The sequence below is a fragment of the Coturnix japonica genome, chromosome Z (assembly GCF_054131305.1).
Source record: "Coturnix japonica strain WE chromosome Z, WE-NBRP24, whole genome shotgun sequence".
NCBI lineage: Eukaryota > Metazoa > Chordata > Aves > Galliformes > Phasianidae > Coturnix > Coturnix japonica.
In genome coordinates, this window is record NC_140702.1 from 38,181,500 (window position 1) to 38,207,378 (window position 25,879).

The 25,879-nt window shown below is 35.5% G+C and overlaps 1 protein-coding gene across 2 annotated transcripts in view; it reads left to right on the top strand.

Annotated features, from left to right (window-relative positions):
* Positions 1-25,879, top strand: part of LOC107306232 (guanine nucleotide-binding protein G(q) subunit alpha) — a 118,331-nt gene that overhangs the window by 44,029 nt on the left and 48,423 nt on the right. For both annotated transcript variants that reach the window (XM_085529918.1, XM_015849185.3), the window contains exon 3: positions 1,980-2,164. In XM_085529918.1, the coding sequence (XP_085386044.1) occupies positions 1,980-2,164 (185 nt within the window). The remainder of the gene's footprint in view (positions 1-1,979; positions 2,165-25,879) is intronic.

Here is a 25,879-nt window from a genome sequence, read left to right on the forward strand (position 1 = left end):
CTGGTTGTCCAAGAATGCTGATAGATAATGGAAAGCAGCTTGGCAGTCACCTCTGCCAGCTCCTTCAGCAGCCTCAGGTGGATCCCATCCAGCCCCATGAACTTGTGGCAGTCCAGGAAAAGCAGTGGGTTTCTGTTTTCTCCTAGATTATGTAGGGTTTATTCTGCTTCCCGTGCTGATATTCCAGCTCAGGGGGTGGAGTAACCTGAAGATAACATACATGATTATTAAAAATAGAAGTAAGATGGACATCTTCAGTGTCTTTTTTACCTTCACTGGTAAGGTTTCCCACATCATCCAGTGAAGGATGGAAATTATCCTTCGTCTTTCTCTTACTCATAATGTGACTGTAAAAACAGGTTTTGTTATCTTTTACAAGGTAAAGTCTGGTGACCATATGAAGTTTTTGCTGGGCTTTTGCCTTTCTGATTTTCTCTCTGCTTATCCTAGCAACATACTTAGATCTTCCAGTGTTCTGAACTCTTTTTTTTCTCAGAGTCTGAGCAAAAGCTCTCTGCTCAGCCAGGCCATTCTTCCCTGACTGACTTTTTCTACTGCACATGGGAATGGCCTGCTTCCATGCCATTAAAATTTCCTCTTGAGCAGTGTTCAGCCTTCCTGGACACCTTTGCCCTCCCGAGGGGCTCTCTCTACAGTTGTCCTCAGTTGTCTTGACCACAGTATAATCTGAGCATGCTAGGGAAGGTTCTGTGTATTAGCATGCTTGATCTCACTCTCCAGTTTCGGAGTGTGTGCTTTTTCATTCCAGTAGTAATCACTTGTCTCCCCAGTGGGTGTAAAATAGGTCAAGATGTAGCACCCTGCTTGCATTCTGGGAATGTGTGTGTAAGGAACATTTGGGGTTGAAGTTTTTTTTTATGGTTAAGGGTTTCACGATAATGCTTATGTTTAGAGCTTTGAAGTTATGTGGTGTGTGCTACCTCAGAAATACTTACAGATTGCCAGTGTAGCATCATACTTTAGTTGTGCAGTGAAACACAGTTCTCTGGTAAGATGCTAAAATATCGTGTGGTGTATCAGGTTGCCTCTGTTGTGAGTTGTGAATGCTGTAGTATATAACCCAAGCTGGAAGGCTGAAAAGCAGTGCAGCCTGGTGAACGTGTTGTGTTTGTGACTATCTGGGCTGGCTATCTCATTGAATATAAGGTTTATATGGCTGTACGACTGTTGGCTCGAAATTTCAACTCCTCCTTTTAAGCAAACATAATTTAGATAAGCTCTTCTAATCACAGAGGATGAGTTCATTGAAAGGGGAAAAAAGGAAAGAGTGCTATATCCTGCACAAAATTTTCAACGAAGAGATCTTAACTTCAAATAGACAAATACTAAAAAGTGTTCAGTTAAAAGAAAATCACTTGTGCTTTGTCTGAAACTGAAAGAAATCTGAGGAAACTGACTGCCTGCTTATGAATACAAGCCAAATTTTAATTAAGGCTGATTTCATATATTTCTGAGCTTGAAGTTTGCAGGACTGTACTTGTTATAGTACTTTATTATTATTACTGTTATTTTACAATTAACTTATCTGTTGGTTTAACACTGCTGTCTATTGTAGTGTCCTGCAAATTGGCTAAACAAGATAATTTTTTTCTAACTGAATTTTTGTGATAACAAGTCTCATAGTCATTATCTGAAGTTAATTATTTTTTAGACAATATCTTGAACTGTAGCTTATATGTTCTTAAATAGTAGATCAATGTATGTATATGAAGTTTTATCTTAGTTACTCATTTAGTTGATAAATCATCCTATTTTATCATATCTTCCAAGTTCAAGTTTTAGTGTAGCGATGCCTTGTTTCTGATACTGCTGTTTGGTAGTCAGCTGGTCTTGGTAGGTACTGTATAAGCAGCACTTTGCCCTGTGCTTCCCTGTGCAGAATAAGGTGTCAGCTTTGTACTGAAAAGTTATGTTTGAGTCCTGTAACTAAAATATATCCTTCTTACTTGTCTTTACAGGTACAGGAGAGAGTGGCAAAAGCACATTTATCAAGCAGATGAGAATCATTCATGGATCAGGTTATTCTGACGAAGACAAAAGGGGCTTTACAAAACTGGTGTACCAGAATATATTTACAGCAATGCAGGCCATGATCAGAGCCATGGATACTCTCAAAATTCCGTACAAGTATGAACATAATAAGGTGAGATTTTTTGTTTATTTCCATAGCTGAAGTTTTTCCTCTTTTTTTCAGCAAATGCAGTGAAAGTCTTCAAAAACTGCATGTCACATACAAATTATACTCGAAGTTATGAAGAAGGGGTCATCTTTCAGTCCTGTCTTTAGTTCTCTGCTTCTTATGTTGTTCTGACAACACAGAGTTGCTGCTGTCTCCATGGGAGCCACTCTTAAAAAGATGTCTTGGGGCATGCATTACAGGAAGAGTTTCAGCGCCAGCCTGATGTTTCCTTAGAATTTATCACTTCTTTTCCTTCCAGTGAGTACTGTGGCCAGAGCACAGTTAAACCATTTCTCTGGTCTGCACCAGCACTGCTTACAGTTTACCATTGATATTACATGTGGAAAAATAGTTCGAGATAATTGGCTCTGAGCATGTTTTAAAATAAAAAGTTTTATACAAGATCTTAAAACCGATTCTTCTGATGCTGATGATGCTGCTGAAATTCAAAAGGACAAACTGCATTTGAAATGTTGTAAGGTTTGTCTTTGACTAGTCTGACTTCTTTTTAATCTTTTTTTTTTTTTAAATATTTGTGTTTTAAAAGAAAGGTAAGTACAATATGTCAAGCATTCAATGAAGGAGAGGGAAATATTTAGTATTTACTTGAATGCATAGATTACATTGCTTTGTGTCCTACTTCTTGCCTTAGAAGTGGCAGGACTTTGTTTGAGAACAGTTCCTAAGAATTTGAAATGATTTTTACAGTTGAGTCATTATCAGCAATTTTGTCAGGAAGAGTTGATAAAAGGTGGAGGGCTCAGCTTTTTTTTTTTTTTTTTTTTTTTTTTTTTTTTTGAATCTTGATTGCTTTGTATATTATGAACATTGAATGAATGATAATTTAGTAATATGGGACAAAACTACTGTTTTCTCTGATGAACTAATTAAAGGTTAATTTATTCTAATGTTTTTTTTTAAAACAACAGAAATTATCAAAAAACGAGATTTTTTGGAAGGAAGTAAACAGTTGTTGAATAGGAATACGTGATGAAATATTTGTGTTAATACAAAAATCTTTTGTTAATCATTATAGTTTAACTGCTGTATGTGTATCAAGGTTGCCAGTTTAGAAATAGGACAGTTAAAAGCTCATTATTAGGTAAAAAAAGCATTGTTTCTCCATTTGCATCTGACAGTTATGGCTGGTTTTCCTTTTATTGGTGACATAATGTTGAATTAACCCCAGAGTCTTGAAGGAATCTGAGTTTATGCAGTGGAAAAGTAGAAGAATCCAGTCTGCCAAAAAACATACTGTTAACCGTCTTTAATAGGAGTTAGTGTTTGGAGCACATGGTAGAAAATTGTCCAAAATAGTAAAACAGATTGTTGAATTTCCTAGTTTGACTGTGTGCTGCAGCTGTCTGGTTTTCTCTCATCTCTCAGAAAACAAAATCAAATATGTAACTAGTATTAAAATGAAAACTGCATTTTAGTGTGGATTATAACTTGAGTGCATGTTTTTGCTGTATGCAGAATGCCTAGTATTTCCTAGTGTTCTCAATTGAAAAGTTTGTTCATTGTGAACACAGGTTTTGTTTTTTTCTTTTCTTTAAAATTGGTATCACTTTTCTGTAGTGTCTAGTGGTCCTAATGATAGATTAGTAGAAAATAAGGAAAGAAAAAAAAAAAAAGCTTCAAAATATGTGGTCTGTACTTAATATTCAAGTTTAGAGTGTTCAGTTTATATAGCATGTTTGGTATAGTTGGAATGAGTTCATATTGGCATAGCTGTCTGTTTTGTACACGTGGCCAAATCTGTCTAATTAGAGTTTTTCACTTTCTCTGCATACAGGTGACTTCGCCGTAAGTGAATATCTATCTTTGTGCTTAGCTTTTTTACAGACATTTATAACACTTTTAAATAGGGTTAGATATGAAGAAAAGTGATCAAATGACATGGTTTTGAGGCAGTTCCTTTAAAAAATTCCTTCTGAAAATTCAAGAGCAATACTTGCTGCTGTATCATGCTAGACTAGAGAAGATGATGGTCTGCTACACTTACACTTTGTACACTGTGTCCTTCGCTATAAAGTAGCAACCACCAATTGGTTAATTAATCCGTTTAAAAAAAAAAAAAGTCAATTGAAAACAAACTCATTAGTCTAGCAGTCTAGAAAACACAGGAAGAGTACTTCCTATTAATTTGAATATCATATCAGGAAATCCTATCTCTAGAGAGAGTATCTCAAAGCTTAAGTAACAGCATATTTTTAGCACAGTGCTTGTTTTGGACATTAGTTTAGGAAACTACAGCTGTTGATGCTGATGCATCTAAAGAAATGAGGGTAAAGTGACTCTTATGTCCAATTTCTTGTATTCTGGGAAGCTACTGTAGATTGCGGCTATAGTAGAAGAGCTTTCTTCTTACTGTACCAGTTCTATTACCTATAACTGAGAATTGCTAAAGTTCGGGTATTTTGAAGTCTTTAAATCTGTCTCCTTATTTAAAAAAGAACAGCTAAGTAAGCATTTGGGATTATTTTAATATAGTGCAGAAAGAAACAAGTTTTAAGTCCAGCAATTTAGTTCTTACAAAGTGCTGTTAGCTTTTTTTAACTACAAGAAGTTTTCTTCTGCCTCTTGAATTCCATAGTAAGAAGTAGTTTATGAGGAACAGAAAAGCATTAGTTTTTTTCTGAAAATATACATAAGCAAATTTCAGAATTGCCTGTTTTTAGTATTGAGTGAATGTACAGTGTTAAGTCAAGTGCAGTTACAGACATTTGCATGTGCATTTTTCAACATTAAAATGTGCACAGATTTTCTTAATAATCTTATACTACGTTATACCGAGTTACGCCATGCTATTCCCATTCAGTGTAACTGTGGAAAGATAAGTTGCTTTTTTGTTCAGTAGACTTTGTCAGGAAAACGTCACTCAGTAGTGATTAACAGGCAGGAAGTCTTGCTTGAATCCTATGTCCTTAAGTTCCTGTGAAACTTTTAAAATAGTCATGACAACATAAGTGATGTGAGGGGAAAAATAACGAAGTAGACTACAAAAAAAGTTGTTCAAGAGGCTGAAAATAAAAATTAATTTTTATTATAGATCTGGGCAATGGATTTTATGTTTCCTAAAAGTGATCAGCTGCTGGAGTTGTTTCAGTATTTATGCCTGTTGCATTTGGGGAATGCTTTGCAGTGAAAATATGCAGGTATAGGAAATGTATTTCAAGTCACATAATCGTGGACGTAATCTTCAAGCCCACATTTATCTTTATGTATTATAAATTATAATGTCCAGGATAAAAGAAAGGTTTTTCTTATAGTAAAATTCAGCTTTGGCTGAGGATTGAGCTTGTGTTAACAAGAGATTTAAGAAAACACTTTTTTTGCTTTTCATTTTCATTTGTTTTGAATTTTGAGGTTTTGTATTTTTGTATATGGCAGTTTTTCTGCACTTTTTTTTATCCTGCATTAAAATATGTATGAAGCCTGCTCACTTTATTACCTCAGTCACATGTCTACCTGTTCTTAAGACACAGGCCCTCATTTCTTGACTCTTAGACTTTGTATTCACTGTTAGGTGATTACTTAAATGTGAGGCATGTGGTAAGAGTCCATTGATTTTTTTATTTTTATTTTTTTATTTTTTTATTTTTAATTATTATTTTTTTGTCTGGAAAAGGAGGCTGCCAAAAGCATGACATTATCTGCATCTTAATTTTTCATTTTTTTTTTTTTTTCAGAAACAAAACTCAGAGCTAATAATGTTGAAGAATGTTTAGGTTTCAGTAAAAATGTATACAGGTCATGACTGCAGATTACTTAACAGTATGGTGGACTTAAGATTTTGGATAAGTAGGAAAATCATTTGCTGTGAGTAGCTTTAAATCCCTCATAACACTTGTCCAGTGCTTATGTGGCTCTCAGTTTCCTTAGTCTCTATCATGCAGGAGAGCTGATGGGGTGTGTGCCCTGGCTGGAACAAGTGATACTCTGAAAGAAACTATTATGATGGAGGGGTTTTATGCTAATTAAGGTTGTTTCAGAATGTTTCATTTTAATTTGTGTGACCTATGGGCAGAGTTAAAATTTGGATCAGTGGTTAGTTAACCTTTCTAAACCATTTTCTAGATACAGTAATAGATTGCATGTATATATTTTGCTAATTTGAAGCATTATTTTCAAAATGTAGGTCGTGTCCTGAGTAGTCTGTTTGAAGATACTCTCTTTTAATATTTTTAACTAGCTGTAGCTGCTAGTTTGAGAGCGTATGCTCTATTGCTGGCCATACAGGCAGATAAATGAGTGTGCTTGATAAGTGAAGACATTTGCATCTGGTCTCCAGACTTGGACTAGCTATTAACTTTAAACCAAATATTGCCAGTTTTACAGGCTGGATGAAAAGTCTGCCACTTTAGCATGAAAAAGCCCTGGGCTTCCTTTCTAGACTCCCTACAGCCATATGCTGGGTGGAGGAGCTGTAGGGATGATGCACCACAGAGTAAAACTGTTGACATAGTGTTTGTGTAAGCCTCATAAATCCTATTATGGCATTTGGGGTTAATTGTTCCATATCATGGCTATTTTTTTTTTTCACCTGTGTATCCAAAAAAAAAAAAAAATAAAAAATAAAAATAAAAAATAAAAAAACTGGGTTGGCATTTAACATTTAGTCAAACTTTTCTCATCTAGTATGTATCTGTTATCTGCTGAGCTTATACTACATATGTTATAGAAGAAGAATAACAGGTTGACCTTGGAAAATCTGAATGCAGACTTACTGTTCAAACTGTACCATTTGTAAGGCCACGCTGTGTCAAAGTATTTGAAAATTGCTTTAGAATGAAGTATAAATAAGATTTTTATGTTCACCTTTCTGCTACTGCCTGCTTTTTCAATTATGATTATTCCTGAAGTAGCCCAGTAGTTTATTTTTCAATACTTGTTCTAGGTACTTGAAACTGGAGAAACATGGTACCACCAGTTATTCAGGGCTATTTCAAGGATCATTTAAAGCAGAAATCTGCTTAGTACTGGAGAGACAATCAGTGGTGTTTATACCTGTGGTATTAACTAAGTAGTCTCTCAGATGATTCTGGCAATTTGTGCAGAATTTGCATTATGTAAGAATTCTAAGGTGTGTCCTGATACTGCCGTATTGCTTCTAAACTGAGTATCAATGCAAAGGTAGTACCAGTTAGTAGTCTGCATTTTCGGAAACAGGAAAAAAAAATAGTTTGTATTGGAAAATTGCTTTTTGTTTTTAACTTCTGTTGACTTTTTTTTTTTTTAAGAATTCATTGAATGTATGAATTAGAATGAAAAAATCGTATTCCTGTGACTTAAACCATAACAGCATATGTTGAAATACCACTTGAGAATAAAACTCATGCCAAAATAATTCATTATACCAATGTCTGAAAGCTATATTTATTCTTTAGAGCACGTGTTCCAATCAAATAGGAAGTATACTGTGCGATTTTAATTTCTTGGAGAGATGCCTTCTTTTCCTTTTCTTGAATATAATAAAGCTGCTTTCATTCAAAATTTATTTCCGCTCTCTAAAGCTGAAGTAGTTTGCTCTAAAGCTTTAATTACATAATTCCCATAAACTCAAACTTTCTGGATATTCTTTAGTTACTTTAGTTACTTTTTCCTCCTTTTTATTTTCTCAGTCAATCTGGAGTTTTCAGTACTGAGAGACATAAAAATAAAGGACTGAAAATAAAGCCACTTGAAACAGTGCATAACCATACTGGATAGTATGCATTTTCTTTCCATCTGCAAGTAAAAAGAGGAGCATAGAACAGTAGGAAACATGGTGGCTTTAAAAAAAAATAGTGTGTATACTGTGGCATGCAGAATATAAAATGGGTATTATAAAGAAAATTGTAGTTACTTACCTGACTCAAACCTGGTAAAGGGACCAGGATATTTAGGAGGAGGATGAGGAAATTGGGAATGAATGAGTCTTCTCAGAGGTTGCAAAGGAGACTACACAGTGACAGCAGTGGAGGGATTTCCCTGAAGGAGGACACTGATTATACAGGTAATTTCTTGGGGCTGTCTGTGATTCAGAGGGAGCATGTCTATTTCTGTAGGCCTATTAGATCACAGAACGCTTTTCTTCCAGAGTTTGTATAAAGGTACCATGTTTGCTTATAGTTCTTTTACTGCTTGTGACCCAAGTCGGCTCTTTGAGAGGAACCTAAGCTTCTGTTGGCGTTTTTCCAAACTAAGACTTGGAGTTTTTAAGATTTCATCAGTAGTTCTAGTGCCACTGACCAGGAAAACAAATTATGTAACTGCATTATTAGGTTCATTTTGAACAGCCTTGTTTCAAGCAAGAAGTTTTTCAGCAGGACAATATTTATAAATAAAATAGTCCTAATCAGAATGGGGCATGGCAGCACAGCTTTGTACTCATGTCATTCTTGTGTGATAAACAATGACTTGCACTTGCTGCCCATGCTGTGGCAGGGTAGTCATTCACTGCATTGCAAAATATTTTAAATAGCAACTCTCCCCTGTGGAAAAACTTTATTTTTTCACTGTTTTGGAAAATAAATTTATTTTGTAAATTCTTGATGGTCTAATTTTAATCAGAGAAGCTGTAGCTCAAAAGCTCTCTTTCTCTGTTCTTTCCCGATTCCAGTGCATACTTACTGGTATGCTTCTGACTGTCCCTTTTCAATGCCTGTCATCTTTTGTGGTCTTCCTGTAGAGCTTCCTGTGTACTGCTGTTTGATGAGACCATATGAATCAGCAGCGTGGGTGGTGTTTTTACCCTTCTGACAAATGAGAAAAATGCAGCAATATTCTTAATTTTTCTTCATTTAAGTCATTCATATTCAGATAATTACTTTTTAATGCACATGAGGATGCATTTGTGTGACCTAGTAGGTGTTTGGTTGTTTGTTTTTTGTTTTAATTTGTCATCTACTAACCATAGTATGTAGTAGAAAAGAAGCTTTTATGAATGCATCCCAGCTTGATGATATAACCCTCTGCCTGTGCATCAAAACAGACACTGTCTACAGAATCCTTGTCAACATAAAATGCAATCAAATTTTGTCTATTCAGCATTTTAATGCAATTTGTTTTCCTGTACTGCTCTAGTGGTCAAAACTATGTGAGAATGAGATTCTATGATTTCTTTGCTCTTGGGAAAGAAATGAAAATTAGATTTGTCATGTGGAACTTTCACAATGAGAAGAAATTCAAATAAATAATGTCTTGGAGAGGGCTTGTTAGACCCACATACATTGTTATGAAGGGAAGAAATACAGTCTAATTGACAAGAACCTACTTATAAGGTAAGGATTAATTCCTGAAGATAGATTTGTTCAGTAACTTCTTCAGTGTTTAGTGGTTTCATTAAATAATTACTCTTTGAACATGATATAGTTATCTCTCAGCAGGGTTTTTGTAAGCATTTTTTTTTTCCCCTTAAGTATTTATTTTTCACAAGTTGATAGACCTCTTTCATTAAGTTAAACCTTTTTTTTGTTTGTTTTTCCCCTCACCTTGGGTATTCTACATATCAGATACTGAGCAGCTGTATTTTGCTGAAGGGTATGAGAGAAGGATAATATGCAAGAACTACAGTGTTCCTTTTACCAGGTTCCTATATTTGTTTTGAACTCTCAGTCTTTTTGAAACTCAAGATGTTTCTCAGGATTTTCTTCAGCAGCAGGAATTGCGGAAGCAATCAAATGGAGTCATTATTTGACATAAGTTCATTTTATCCCACTTTATGAAGATGGCGGTTGAATATGGACTTCCTGATTTGGTAGCATTTCCAAGTATCCACTTTGTACAGCCAGGGTTCTCCCAGCTGCAGAGATCTGGAGATGTTAATAGAGGGCTTGCTGAAAAAAATATTCCAAATGGCTGTGGAAGCAAACAGAAAACAATGCCATAATTCTAGATCTGCAGTTGATGGTATTGACCAAAATACAAGACATCTCTTTTTAAAAATACTTGTAAGGAAGGAGCAGTAACTATCCTTTTATGAAAAGCAAAAATGTAGTGCATGCTTTTACTGTGGAGTAATTTTGTCTTAGAGATCAGAGTTCATAGACACTCTGACCGGCTGATTAAAAATGTGCTTAAGCAGAACCCTACCGCACCCAAAATACAGACGCCTCTTTTCATCTTCCATCTCCTAGTCATGCCTCACTGCATCAGCAGATTAATGTAATGACAGAATCAAGGGTAAATCTTGACTGTTAGGATATCTTATGGGTTCCAACACAGTTACAGTTTATAAATAAAATCAGTAACTCAGCAATGAGCAAACTCATTTTCCTCTGCACTTCATAATTTTTTTTCCCCCCACACTCAGTAACAGCACAAGAGAGAGGCTCAGATCCTTTAAAAAGACTTTTTCTGTTTTGATGCAAGCTTGCCTGCCATTTTGTATGTGTCTGTCATTTCAAGTTCTTTATACAACATCTTTCTAAGCAGATGCCTATGCTGAAGACCAGTAAGTATTAAGATACTAGTAATTAGATCTCAGAACGACCAGAGGTGCTGGAGAACTGTTCAGAGCTGCTGCAGAGAAAGGATAGAGTTATTTCTCTCTTCTTCCCAGCATTCTGTGTAGTGGCTCTATGTAGAGCCTCTGCTTTCTTCACTCCACTTGCAGCAGAGCTCTTACAATAAGCTGTTTCAGGATAACTCCATATGTGCAGAGACATGAGTGGAAAGTGATGGTATTATATGCACACTGCCCTGGATCATTAAGAGGTATAAATTCTTCCCCTGCCTGTATACATCAGCTGTCTGTAGGGATCCTGTCTTTGGTCCTCATCTCTTTCACTGGCTTGTGTGGCCACAAGCATATCAGTCCTATCAGAAATGTTTAATACGCTTATTAAATTTGGGTAATTAAATATAAATTCTATAGCAATACATTAATTCAATTTATTTGCTTAATGAATTTAGTTTCAATAACATAGCTGCCAATAAGTAAATTGGAGCTGCATATCTACATAGGCATCTTGGACTGGATCCCATTGCAGTTAGGTTAATATTAATGTTATTTATTGCCAATATAGAAAACACCACCTAAACATTGAGTAACAAATTTGAATTAGGCTATTGTCTTTTTTTCTCTTTTTGACCTCTGTATAAAAAAAAAGTATTTCTACTTTTTGTAAAAATCACTGTGTCAAAGTGTTGTAAGGGTGGCTAATAAAAAGATGTTGACCAAGATGGTGGTAAATAGTCAAAGGTTATTAGTAAAGAAAACTCACCAATGTCAATGCCTTGACCAGAAAGCTGAGGCAGTCTTCACTGTGGAGCAGTCTCCAAGAGATGCTGTCTTAGTGGTGGTCAGCCCTTAAATGAGGTCTCAGAGGAGGTGGAGTCAAAGTCCACCCCTTCTGGGAGCACAGCTAGATTACTCTCACCTGTGCTCCCGCAGCTGACCCAACATTTGTCTCAGCTAATTAATCAGAGGTTCAAATTGTGATTTCCCATACAAGTCTTAATCATACTGGCGTTAGCTTTCTTCAGAACATACATGGCTACAGAAGTGAATACAGAGGTCATATATTTGTGATACAGTAACACCACAATAGCGAGCAGAGGTATCTGCTCTGCAAAACCAACAACTGGTTTAGATAACGAGCTGCCATTTTTGGCTATATGTGACCTACTGCCAACCTGTGGATCTCAACAGTTGCCTCCAGTCTCATGCATTATTCATGTTAGCGTGCTTGGAGGTGTGATAGGGCCATCATGAGCTTTGATGAAGAAGAAAAAGTGAAGTACTATCTACCAGACCCACTAGCTGCTAGTCAGTTAGGCCAGCCCTGAGGATGTTCTTTCTTAACTTGGAGAAGTGCCTGAAGCTAAAAGCTTTAGCTTTAACAGTCCAGAGGGCATAAAGATGATATATTGCTACCTTATGCTTAACTCTTTCTTTTCTTTTTGTCTTGCTTTTGGTATGTTGTTGAACATAGATTTGCTGGATTTGTCATTTGGCCTCATACCTCATATGCAAAAATATGTTCTAGAGAATGTCAGTTAATCCATATCTTCCCATTATCTGGGGTTGTGTTTAATGCATGTTACTCAGTAGTTTCTCAGATATTGCCTGTAGTTAAATATACTTTCTTCTTGTTAAAGAAAGGAACAAAGTAGTTCTCTGGGCTAGATCTGAAAGCTAAAGTAACAACTCAAGTTTTGCTGCCAGGTCTCATTTCTTTCATAACTGATTTAAGACCTCCTTTTTTTCTTCTGTTTTATAGAAGTCAACACTATTAATTAATCTCCTAAGCCAGAATAGAAAAGTAGTTGTTTTTGTTTTTTCCTGGTAAAAGATAACGAACACTTATATCCCCATTTTGAGAGGATTGAATGTATAAATTCTTGCCTGTTCAGTAATTTATACTGTTCTCTATACTGTGAATTGGAATTTCACACACTGTCAAGGGTTTTATTTATTTATTTATTTATTTATTTTTAATTGTGGCAAAGAGATTTTGCTTTAATGACATTAATGAAATTTTGTATTTTGGATATGAAACAGCAGTGATTGAACTACAGTCCAACTTGTAAGGAGGGCAATTTGTAAAGAACTTTGCTTATAAAGTACTTCTAATACTGACTATGTAAAAACCAGTTTTTAAGAGATATGTCTTCTCTGAAGAATCAAGACAACTGCAGGTAATTTTCATTTAATCTCATGAAATTTATGTTGCCTCTTCTGCTATCAGTTCTTTTAAATACTAGAAAGAAAATCTCAGTTCTCTGATAAAATGGGTCTGATGTCATTCTGAAGCTTTTTTTAGTGGATTGCTAGTTGTGTTGACTGTTTCTGGACCCAGTCTTTTGATGTCTTTATTTTCAATTCCTAAGTCTGTATTCAGCAAGAGGACACCTATTTGAGCTGCTAATTCCACTTTCATTGACTTCTTTAGAGTCCTAATTTTGGAAATTGTAAGGTTGTGAATAGTTATAAGTAAGTACTAATGCTTTCGCTCATCATATTCCTATTTTTTTTTCTTCTTTTTTTTTAATGCACTTGGTTTCTAACTTTCTACTGTCACTAATGCAATTCTATGAAAATGGAAGAATTCATTTTTGCAATGAAATAGAAGTCAGTCATAACTATTTAGACAAGCAGCAATTATTTCCTTCGTCTTCTGACTTTTCTAATTGCATGCTGTTAACCTGAAGTGTTTTTGTGCATAGATGGTGGACAGTGAGAGTGTAGTGACTCTTTTGAGGTGATTCCTCTTACTTGCATGACTTGCCTTGCTCAAGTGGAGAGAGGCTGACTCAGTTGAGCAGCATTTTCCTCCATCTCATCTGTTTTGTCAGTGTTGGTGTGTATTATTAGGGAATGTGACTTCCATATGGTTAATGTGTTCACAGCAGCATCACCAGTAGTCCATAGGTCAGTTAAGTTGCACGTACTGACAGGGTGAGGCATACAGGGCAAGCGGACTAAGCTGCTTCTGGTAGGAAGAAAGCCTGGCTAAAGAAACACCTCTTTTAATGTCTCAGATCTGCAGTACCTACTCATTGTATATGGGCCTTCTTAAGCAATGGCAGCCCAGACCAGCGATTTGGTTAACTGCATTGTTAAGTGGAATAGGTAGTTCATAAGTGGAACACTCCAGAACTATTTTTCCTGTGTAATATCTCTTATCTTTTGTAGTAGTTACTTTTTGAAGTAGTGAATCATCCAGGAGCCTACCCATTTGCCTCCAGGAAAGAACAAAAATGAAAGATACAGTTGAAAATGTAACCAAAAAAATGAGTGCTCTTTCTGTTTCTTCACTTTGTAGACATTCTCTTGACACCTTGCATTCACCAAGGTGTGCCTCATGAGAGTAGTGGCACAGGAAAGCCTTTCCATAAAACTACAATCTTAAAATTTTGTAGTATGAAGTGAACCATGTTGGTGCATCTTTGTTTTTATTTCTTCCTTGTAGGTACTTATGATTCAGCATTAATTATGCTGAGTCCAGTGGTTGTCCTTTTAATCATGTTGAGGAGCTCTTATATAAACTAACACTAGATTAATCACATAAGAATTCATGAACATGAATGCATAATCAGGCAGTTTATTTGAAATGCCTGAAAGATGTCTTGTTGATCATCCTCCTCTTTCGAACTGTGGAACTCACTAGAGGTCCCCATAGAGTTGTATTTTATTTTTTATGCTTGTGCTAAGGCAGAGTCTCAGTATGCTAAGTACTGTCACTAATAAAATCTTGTCTGAAGAAGTTCAATTTAAGAAACTTGTGGATTTGTCCTCTTCAATAGTATATGTTCATTTATACAACAATCAGTAAAATTTAGGCTTCAGACAGGCCTCTGATCTGTAGGAACAAAGTCTTGAGAAGTATGAGGAAGAAACATCCAGAGAAAGATTGCCAGTAGCAAGTAATTGAAATTCATTATGTATATACATTTTATACTTTTTTTACCTTAATCATTGAAATCCATGTTATGGTCCTTAAATTTGTACTGCCTTGTTTCCTATTTTCCCTCATCTCTACAATGTTTTAGGGCACAAAAAAGAGTATCCCAAGTCATAATACCTTAATTAATTATGTCCTCTTTCAATGATGTAACTGCTGAAATACTGTTTCCTTTTCAATTGAGATACAAAACAGTAGAGGGTTTTTTTTAAATTGATTTTGTTTTTTAGTAAAAGGTGTTTTTAGTCTGCACAGACATAATGTTTTTGTAGACATCCTTCCCCAGAAATACAGTGTTTCAATAACAATATTTGAATCTCTGATTTTAGATCTGTATACTAATGGTAACCAAACTTGGATAGATTATTAAATGACAGATGTTACTTAGTAATACTTTATGTTGATCACTGTCTAGTTAATGGAATTCTTTTCATCAATTCCTTCCATTACTCTTTCATCTTCTAACTGTGAGATGAAAGTTTATTGTATACCTTGATTGAATGAAATCTACTGTAAAGTGCAGTTTCGGTACATTGATATCTTTTGTTTGTTTTTTTTTGGGGGGGGGGAGGTGGGGGGTGGCGGGGTTTGTTGTTGTTTTTTTTTCTATTAATATTCCTAAGGCTCAAAATCTGTGTAGTTAGCAGCTGAAGTTTGAGGGATTTTCTGGTTATCTGGCTGTCATGCCCTTTCTCTTGGATGATATAATTTCCATGTCAGTCATTGACATTCCAGTCAATTCTGACTCATGTTTGTTAGTTCTTCATAAAAATTCCATCTACCAGGAAGGCTGAAACTAACATAAAAGAATTAAACAAGGTAATTTAGAAACACACCAATCTGCAGAGAGGAATACTTGCTAAAGTCTTGGCAGCACCCACTGAATAGCTTCTGGAGAAGGAAGGGTGGTATTCTTTTTACTTGTTTGTTATACAACCTAATGGTGTTAGACTGGAATTTCTGGGAGTCAACTTTATGTGAACCTCTGATTATAAGGTGATGGCTTGTTCAATGCTGCTCACTGCAAGAAGGGGAGAAGGAAACTTTATGGTTGTAAGCATAAGTATATGTCTCTTGATGGCTTTTTTTTTTTTTTTTTCCTAGCTTTTCCTTCTTAAGAATGCTACTTCAGAAAAACAGCAGTGCTGCATTCCATTGCTTCCCTTAACATTAGCAACATAATACAATTAACATAGTTTTTCAATTGGGTAGCTACTACTGGAAAAAGCAAAACACAGTGGTGAGGCTAGTTGTAAATTTGTTAATTCCTTCTTTTGGTGCTTGTCAGAGCTTCATACAGCAGCGCAAGCATTAACTCAGGAAGAGAACACTGTTTTAATATGCAAGTGAATCATGATTATTGTCTTTGTAAATACAAAAGGAGGAGGCAAGCAAAGTAATAGTAATTCATTTCGAGCTCAAGTTGTTCATGAAATAGCCTTGAAAACTGAAACACCTTAATGTACTTATGGAAGCAGCTGATGCTTGTTACAAGCCCGCTAGATTTTTGCCATGACAGATGGATGCAATTATCTAAATTGTGAGATAGAGTCAAGCAAGAGCTTGACTTCTTGAGGGTGAAGGGCCTTTCCATTGTTCTCTGGTTCAGTTCCTTTTACAGCACAGCAGATCAGTGCATTGTTGTCCCTGTGATGTATTGCTAGTGTCATTGACATGCCTTCTCTTCCTGACTGCTTTCCACTCTGTAAGTGCAGCAGACTATTACCTCCTTAATTCACACTCTGCCTTTGTGTGAACTCTGCTTGCACCTTGTTTTAGATTCAGATGAGCCTGTTAGCTCCAGGCTCTCCTGATGTCAATTTCAAGTGGAGGATGAAAGTCCAAGCATTGTTTTGACTCTGGTCACTAGAACTGGTGATGCTGACATAAAGGGCAGAAATGTGGAGAACGAAGTAGACTGTGTGAATCACTGCAGTGATCCCTTCTTTGTGGTGATTTGTAATTTTTCATTTCTTAGCATGACAGCGACAAAGCAGTAAGTTATTGCAAACAGGTGGAGGTCAGAAAGTTCTCCATACAGCTGACTAAGCCATCACTGTATAGCTGTTCTTGTGTCTGAGGTGGATTAAGTTGTTAAAATGGGTCTATATTAGTCTGCCATCCATAATGCACCTTGATAATCCTGTTCTGCTAACGCTGGAAAATGGACTTGGAAAAATAGTTTTATAACTTTTGTTTTAGTTAGCATTATTGCTCATGTGTGTTTTTAAAGGACAATATTATTGTACTGTGTTTCTATTTTTTTCTTTAAAAGTTACAACCTCTTGAAAATCTTTATCAATTATAGCATGTCTACTGACAAATGATTTTCTAAGAATGATTGTTCTTTCCCATGCTGTTTTAAAAATTTTGTGGTTAATTGTTAACTTGTTTCTGAATGTGCCGCAGTTGTAATAGAAATTAACTTCTCAGATGATATCAAGAAAAAAAAGCATTGAGAAAGCTACTATACCATATGAGGAAAAGAATAATGAAAATAAAATAAGGACCTGATTAAGATTGTGGGCTTATACTGTACAGTAGTGAAACTTATAAAGCTGAATAACAAGAAGTTTCTCCAGTGGAGCAGAAGGACCCACAACAATCAGTTTTTATGTCCTCTTGCTGAGGTTGTTGTTCAGTGTGTGCATGCATTAAGCTTATCCTCAGGTGGATTTGCAGTCAAACAGGAAAGTTTTTCTGCCTGCAATTAGAAGCTTATCCAACTCTATTTAATGCCAGAAATAAAAGCTAACCTCTGCAGAGGTTAGAAAGCACAAGGTAAAGTTTTTACAAATGGCCATTAGTTTTTATTCAAGTTGTGTGTTACAAACTGATCCAAACTATGTTTGCAGATCAAAGAGAAGGTGTAGCTTGACAAGACTTTATCTAATGTTTCCATTTAACTTTCATGTTGGTCTTACAGTGTTTTATCATACAGAAGCACTCTTTACATAGTTTGTGTGCAGGAAGTAGCCTGCAGGGGACAAACTTTGGAAAAGTTGCAGCAGGTGTTATCTTTGTTCTGTTTTTCTAAATCTTAAAACAAAAAACTGAAAAATGAAATCCATCAGCTGCTCTGTCCTACTCAGGAGTGTCCCTTTGGGAACTAAGACCTCTGCTGGCATCTCTTGATCTGCCAAAATTCTGGGCTCCTTTGCATGAGTTAAAGTTCTGCTGATCTAAATGGAAAGGAAGTGTCTTGTTTCCTATACCTTAATCTTGCAGTGTACAAAGTGCACCTACGTGTGCAGCAAATTTAAAACATAGACATCTTAAACTGCGTTTCACTGTTTTCCACTCTGTTGAAAGTTACCCTCTGACAATTTTAGATTTAGTAGCTGCAAGAAAGGTAGATATCCATGAGAACTCAAATTTAAAGTCAGTATGCCTAAACAGGATCTTACTGAATGTATAAGTTGTCGTAATGAACTGTATTGGAACAAAGTGGCATGGTTCCAAATGTATAGGCATTTTTGGTGATGTTGATTGTCAATGTTTTAGCTAAAATTGGAATATAGTTTGGTTTAGGAAATAAATGATCATCATAAGGATCTGTTTTCATATCTTTCAAAGACATTAAAGAAGCATAGAACCTTTTTACAATTATTATTAAGTTGTCTTGGACAAAATTAGTTGTGGAAGCCCCTTATTTCTGAGGTTCAGATATGTGAGTAGTTGGAAAATGTACTGTAGACAACAATCATCAACACAGATGTAGGTAATTTCTATTTGCTTCTTAATTATTTCTTTCAAGCTGAGTGATGGATCAAATGTAGTTTTTTATAGTGAGTATACTGTTGTAATAGCGTACCACAGCAGGCTCATATCAGTTATAGGTACCTTCACTGTTCTGCCTGTCTCCTGGGAAACTTAATGTGACCTGATGTAGGTGTTCCTACTCTGGCAGGAGGATTGGACTAGATGATCCCTTCCAATCCCTGACATTCTGTGATTCTTTTCACATGCAGAGTGTCAACTCTGTCAACCTTTTTTTTTTTTTTTTTTCATTACACCTAAGATGTTGAGTTTGATCACTGTAGCCAAGACAGCCATCTTCCATCAGCTTTCCCCCAAAACCTTACTTATTCCTAAATCTGAGGTCCAAGAGGGAAGCTTTCCTGGTTGGCCCTTGTCATAATTGTGACAAGAAAATGTCTTCTGTGAAAAGGATCTGTCCTGCAAACAGAAGCTCCCATTCCCTCTAGGAAGAAACTATGTATGACTACAACTTTCTACTGTTTCTTCATAGCACTGGACTCATTTTTATACTTACTACCAGGCCTTATTTGGTCTGACATTGCCTCCATGTACTGCATGGACATGCTTCTTTCCCTATACCAAATACTTACTCAGTAAAGGAAGATGAATGGACTTGCAGAGTCTCTTATCTTGGCTTTGTGCAATAATTTCCTTGCAGTCCTTCATGTCCCTCAAGTTGCTGACTTTGTCCTGATGCAGATGCTAAGCCTATTTCATTAGTGGTTGTGCCAGGTTGGCACATGAGTACCTGAAAAGGCCAAGTGCAGCTCCATTCATCTATCACCTTTTTGGATTTCCAGATGCTTCTCAGTCTCAACACTTCCTCCTGAAACTTGAAGTTCAAGGAAGTGTAATCTGGTCCAAATGTTATGAAGATAGGTTGTGCTGTAAATCAATGCTTGGAGAAAAAATGTAAATCATTTATCTCTCCTGAGGACTCTAAATTCAATAAAAAAACAAGCAACAAACACTTCCAGCTTAAACTGGACATATTCCACCAACAAATGGAATGCAGGAAACCAAAGTTAACAGTATTTGTGCCAGTGAATCCTGTCACATTTTGACTACTTCTGCACTTGTGTCCATACAACTTTTAGTTTAACTGTATTGGGGTTTTAAGTACTTAAAGGAAAAGTTGTAGAGAAATATGTTGTGTTTTATCATTACTATCTTACTAAGGAAAACTATTTGCCAATATATTACACAGTGTACTTCCTTTTTTTCCTCTGATTTACAGAAGTCTGCATCACTAGGACAGTGCCTGCTTTTTCTGCAAGTGACCTAATTCCATAGGAGCCCCTGTAGCTTACACAATTGAGACATTATTATTTCTAATTACTTCTGGATTCTTAAAATTTGCATTGGATAGTTATGGATTCTGATGTTTGCACTGAATGAGCAATACTTTTGCTTGTACAGATTTGTAGGACTGGGGAAATGAGTCTGTTGGCTATCTGGACAACTGTTTTGTGGAAGCATGCTCTTCCTGGTTGAGTGGCCTAGTTGGGGTAATATATTGTAAGATCGGGTTACTGTGATGTAATGTTACTGTGTTACAGACAATTAACAAACTTAATTTTGCTTATATCATTTGTCTAATTTCAGAGTCTTGATGGGATTAAAAAAATTGTGTTCGCTGCCTTTACTTGGGGCACTGGTGCCGTTGTATCATATTTTATTGTCTCTCTGATTATCTCTGAATTATATTTGTATGCTTCTTTTAGAATAATTTGTTCTTAACAAGTAAAACCCCATATATTTGAATTCCAAAGTTCTGTAGTATATAGAAAAAAAAACAACCAACCACCCACTTGTATTTTAAACACAATTTGCAGATATTGGGAAAAAAACAAAACAAAACAAAAAAACCCACAGATTTTTATAATGCTTTCTGGGAATCTGTTGTTCTCTTTATTTATTTATTTATTTTTATTGTAATACCAGTTGTGGACTCTCATCTGGTAGTTACCAAACAATCTCACTTACCTTCCTGTCCCTAATGTCTTCTTAGTTCTCTGTCCTTGTGAAAGTCTTTCACATTCCATGGTTACACTTTGCTTTGTTTTCTATTTTTTAAATCTGCTTTATTTTTTGTTTCTATAATTTTCATATGATTGCAATTTGTCTATTAGAGCCTTCTCACTGAGAAGGTTCTCTGTGAGGCTGGTTGGTCAGTATGACATCAGCATTAGGATCCATACATGGCTGAGAAGGAGCTGTATAGGCATCATCACTTACATTGAAACACTTCTTTGGAAAATTGTGTGTTGCCTTTCCCAATCTTATCTAGGGCTTTTGAATTGTATGCCTGAAATTTCATGGGGTTTCCATTCCTGAAAGTGCTCTAACACTTAGACAAGGAAAGGTTGACAGAGATGAAATGGTTTTGCTTTTCTTAGTGGGCAGAAGTGGGAGTCCTGGGAAATTTCAGCTATTCCTTTTCCCGTTTTTCGCAAGTACTGTGTTGACAAGTCATTACGTTTGAGTTTTATTAACTGTTCACTGAATGTTTACAAGCAAGATTTTGATAAAGTGAGATTATGTCTTCTGAAAGCTTAGGAACCTCCCTGAGAATAATTTTAAAAAGAAAAAATTAAAAAGGAATTTTGTGCAGTTCTTCATGTGCTTTGGTAGAGGTAATGCAAAGTTTCGTTTTAGACTTAATTAAATCTTTATATGTTTCTTCTCCTGGTCCTGTCCTGATTCTGGCACTCCTCGACTAGGCTAGCAAATTTGTTTTGTATTATTTGCAAATAATTTGGAAGGGTGTATGCAAGGGATAGTTAAAATGGAAATACACCTAATGTGTACATATTGCAGTATTGAAATTGTCACCTTTTCGCACTTTGTACCCACCTCTGTTCCCCTTGCTTTTGCTTTTCTTTTGATTAGCCTTCTTTTGATCCTGTTGTGCTCTCATTTTTAAAGTGTTATTTACAAAAAGACCAGGCTTGATATGCATGCATGAACATCCATACTCAGGAGACTAAACACAGCCTGTTCTCTGAAAGTTGTTCTTCTCTTCTAATAGTCTAGCTGATTTACCAGGTTAGGAAGTAGAAGAGCAGAGCACTTTTTGTGCTGAAAAAAAATGCAGAGCTTCTTCGAAATGTTATCTAGGATAGCAAAAGCTACTTTGATTTATTTACATTTCTCATTTTAGTTGCATTTCCTCTGTAAAAGAAGCGCAAAACTGTTAGTGGAATAAACTGGGAAATATGTTAAGAGTTGTATAAAGAAGTTGCTATTTCCTTCCCTCTGAGGGTATTTATGCTTGCTTACCACATATGAAGGAGTCACGGTAGTGCAGAAGAATGGCTCTGTAAAAATTTTCTTTGTGGACGTGCAGTTATGCTACTTGAAGTACAGAAGTGCCTTCAGGTTCCTTTCCTTTTTTTCAGTCTGTATTTAATTTCTCAAAATGCATTGTGTAAGTAATATCATAATGCCTTACTATTCTACTAGTAGTACCATAATTCCATGTTGCTTCAATAGAAATTTTTCTCTTGTTTCAACAGAAAATTATTTGTAGCTCTAGGGGTTGCTTGCCCTGGGACATCTGCCTTTATAGAGGGGAAAATGCATAATTGAAAAAGACCAGTATGAAGAAAACTCCCCACATATGCTGTTTACTATTGTTCTCATAGTGAAATAACTTAAAATACATAGAAAAAGGAATAAGTGACTAAATTAAATTTTTAAATTAAAATTCAACTGTTAATGGCATTGACAACTGAAGTTGGATATGGTTTTCTTAGAGCTCTGTACATATCCTCTGCTGCTGCCAATTTTAAATTGTGTATGATTTTTGGAGTTATAATATTCCTTTCAAAATGTGGTCTGGGAAACTTTGAAAATACGTTAAAAAAAGTTTCTTGTAAGATGAAGAAAGCTCCAAAATGTAGCTTGACATACTTTGAATTCATTTATTTTGAAATAGCAGTCAACATTCACTGTTCCAGTGAGATGGAGGCTACATTTGCATCTGGTTGTTACAGCTGTACTCAGTGTGTTACAAAGTATATGGAAATAGCATGTTCATTTCCCAGATTTTTTTTCTAACCATATGATTTTCTGGCATATTTACACCTAACATTCAATAATTATTTGTTTGCTATTTCTGAGCTCAATAGCTCAGTAGAGTTGAGTCCAACAGTAGCACTGAATTCTATTTTCAACATTTTACACTTCTTGCTTTACTGAGAAGCAAAAACTGAACTAGAGTATTTGTGTTCGAGGTCTAAGAGTAAATATATTCTATTTAAAAAAAAAAAAATGTAGGTGTATTTTTGTCTGACTGTTCTATTATTTAACATTTTTATTTCTTTTTAAGAAGTTGATGTGACTCTTTAGAAAGCATGTAGCTTCATGTATTTTACTCGTTTCAACATGCTTTAGCCTTTCTCTAACAAATTTTCTCTGAGATGTTTTGTCTCATTCTTCAATGCAGTGTTGAAATAATGAAATACTGTTATTATTGAGTGTTCTCAAGGAAATTCATTCTTTTTGTGTTTTTCATTGTTTCCTTTTCTTGGTGTTCTAGCAAGGACAACACAAAACATTTCTTTTCCCGCTTAACTCTGTATCTTACCCTGACTTAAATACTTTATAAAGGATTTAATTACACTCTTCTTGAGTGTAATTAATTACTGTATATTTCACTATATATCTTGTGATCATCTAATATAAGATCAAACATAAAATTTCAGTATTAACCATGTTGATGATGGATTTCTAACTGGTATATTTTTCTGTGTGGGATTTGAATCAATAGCAGTCTAGATGTCTACAAAAAGAAACGTTTGATATATAATCACTTTTCTTTAACTTTTTGTTTTGGATATTCAGATTTTCATTTTGAAATGCTAATTAGCATTTCCATTTCCTTTTCTGAACATATATTAGATGCAGAGCGTTTCCAGCTAACAGCTACTGTAATGTGTATAAAACAGTATAACGCTTCCTTGTCCAGCCAAAACAAACAACAGTGACTGAAGTGTTTCATGGACTTATTAATGCAATGAAACAAAACACAATCTCCAGCAGAGTTTGGTTTTCTATGAATATAGTTCCCAGATTATTTTTAGTTCAGTTTTGCAGTTTTATTATCTGGCTAGTAGACCCAACTTAATAATGCAATAAAGTCAAACTTAAAGATGTGTCAACTCTGCTCATGACAGGGGGGTTCAAACTTGCTGATGGTTAAGGTTCCTTTCAACCTAAACAATTCTATGTGATTTAGTCAGGACTTACAAAATAAGTTAACTGATAAGAAATAAGAAATGTGAGGGTAGTGCAAAGAATGCTCAACTCATCCAGCAGTGCCTATGCTACGGAGATGTTTTTCAGCTGTATTTTATTAGATTTAACACATACCTGGTCAGATCTGAATACTACTAAATGACTGCCGCATGTCACTTAATGTGCCTCTTTTGTTGTTGTATGACATTCCATAAAAACTGTTTGTAATATGTATAGGGGAAGGATCTGTTTCAGTTGCAGGATTTCCTGAGAGATCCTAGGAAATACTAGGAACACTTTGACTTCATTTCCTTTGTTTAAGAAGAGCAGGAAGATAGGTGTAGAGTTCTTAAGACATATACTGAATAGCAAAGTTAAGTCATGCTGTCGTCTTCTAATACAGTATTATATCTCCATTTAAATTATTACCTTTCCAAATCTAAATAGTTAGGTACTTTTTTAAACTTCGGAAATTGAAGTTTTGTTTATTTGAAGAGGAAGTAGCAGCAGTGACTGAACAATAAATCTCATTAAAAAGCTGCAAGCACAGCAACTGAGAGGTTGATTTATGCTGTAAGTATTCAGCATAAATCAACTTCAGAGAGAGAGAGCTCTTGTTATACTTCCAAAAAAAGAAGTGTTGTCAGTCTTGATTCAAAAATTATTGTAATTTAGATACTGGAAGTTGGTAAACCTATGGAATTCAGATATGGATTGCACATTTTAAATAAGATTTCAGCCTGTACTAAAATACTATCAAATATTTTACACCAAGGTTTATGATTCTATCAGCTTAAAGTATGTCCTGAGAAAGACACAAAACTCAGTGGAAGGAATAGAGATTACAAAAATGTCTTGGGGTTTCACCCATTAATGTCCCATACAGTCATTTTTGCATCTTTTTTCTTCTCTTTTCACGGGGTTGGCAAGAGCTGTTGCAGAGGGTGCAGTGACACAGGCATGCAATACACCAAACATTCCTGGTTGCCCAATCTTCCCATTATTTTCAACGCCATAATGAGTTTAAGATGCTTGGAGCTATTGGCCAGATCTCCTGGCAAACAGCCTACCTCCAGCCTCCCCTCTGGATAATTACCTTTGCTGTGAAATTAGCTCAAGAGTATGTGTAGTCCAGTGTGTGTTAACTTAATGACCTAATTCAGTTATAAACTCTGTAACGTTTATTCTAGTATGCTTCAGAAGTAAATCTAGTACCTTGAAAATTGCAGTAGTTCACCCTATTCCCGAGAGGATGTAAATTACCCAACTGGCTTTTCCAGTCTTCTGTTCCTGGAACAAGGAACTGTAAAATATGGTAACTAACAGTCTTGTTAAACACTTGTCATCAAATGTCATTTAAAATCTCAAGTGCTTCACAGTCAGGGTTCAAATTAGGGTAGACCTGGAATATTAACATTGGGGTGGAGTAGGGAGATATAAGCTTAGTCTAGGTTTGAATATGCTTTGTTTGGCTTTTTTATTTATTTATTTAACCTTTCAGTGGAAGTGTAGCTTCCAAAATGTATAGGGATGATCTGAGTGAAGGACTATTTACTGAATGAGCACACCTATACTTACGTTAGTTGTAAGCCCTCTCAGTGTTATGAGTTTACATATGAAGAAGCCATTGGTTTTGATAGTGGATGGCACCTAAAATGTGTTACAATACATGCTATTTAATAATTCAAGAAAAATACAGGTGCCTCTTCATTTATTCTTAAAGTAAAACTCTAGTCTGGTACTACACTTATCAGTGTTCATGAAAATGTGTACACAAGTGCAGAAAATAATGCCAAAATACTATTAATTAAAAAATCCATAAGCAGTAAGGTAAAACCAGATCATTTGTGTAAGGTAGCAAGATACTTATGGTGTCTTTCATTTCAGAGAGTTATAGGTGTGTAGTTCAGGAACACCTTCGCTTATTACAGCGGGAGATACTACTATGAGCTGTTACAGACACTAAAACCCACAGGGTTTTGAAATTAATCCGTGAGTATAATTGCAGCAAATGTAGCAATTAACTGATCTTTTTAGTTCTTATATAAAACACTATGGACAGTATGCCACGGAGAAGCTCAAAGCACTTATTTCTAATCCTGTTCCTCAAGAACTATTTGATAAATCCAACAAAGCTTGTGAGTCAGTAAAATCTCTTGTATTGCCAAAGAATGATCTCAATTTGGATCTTTGTTTCTTATGCCCAGAAAAGAAAGTAGTTGCTCCAAATTTTTTTTTCTTCTTCTTCTTCTTCTTTTTTTAAATTTTTTTTAATTTATATATT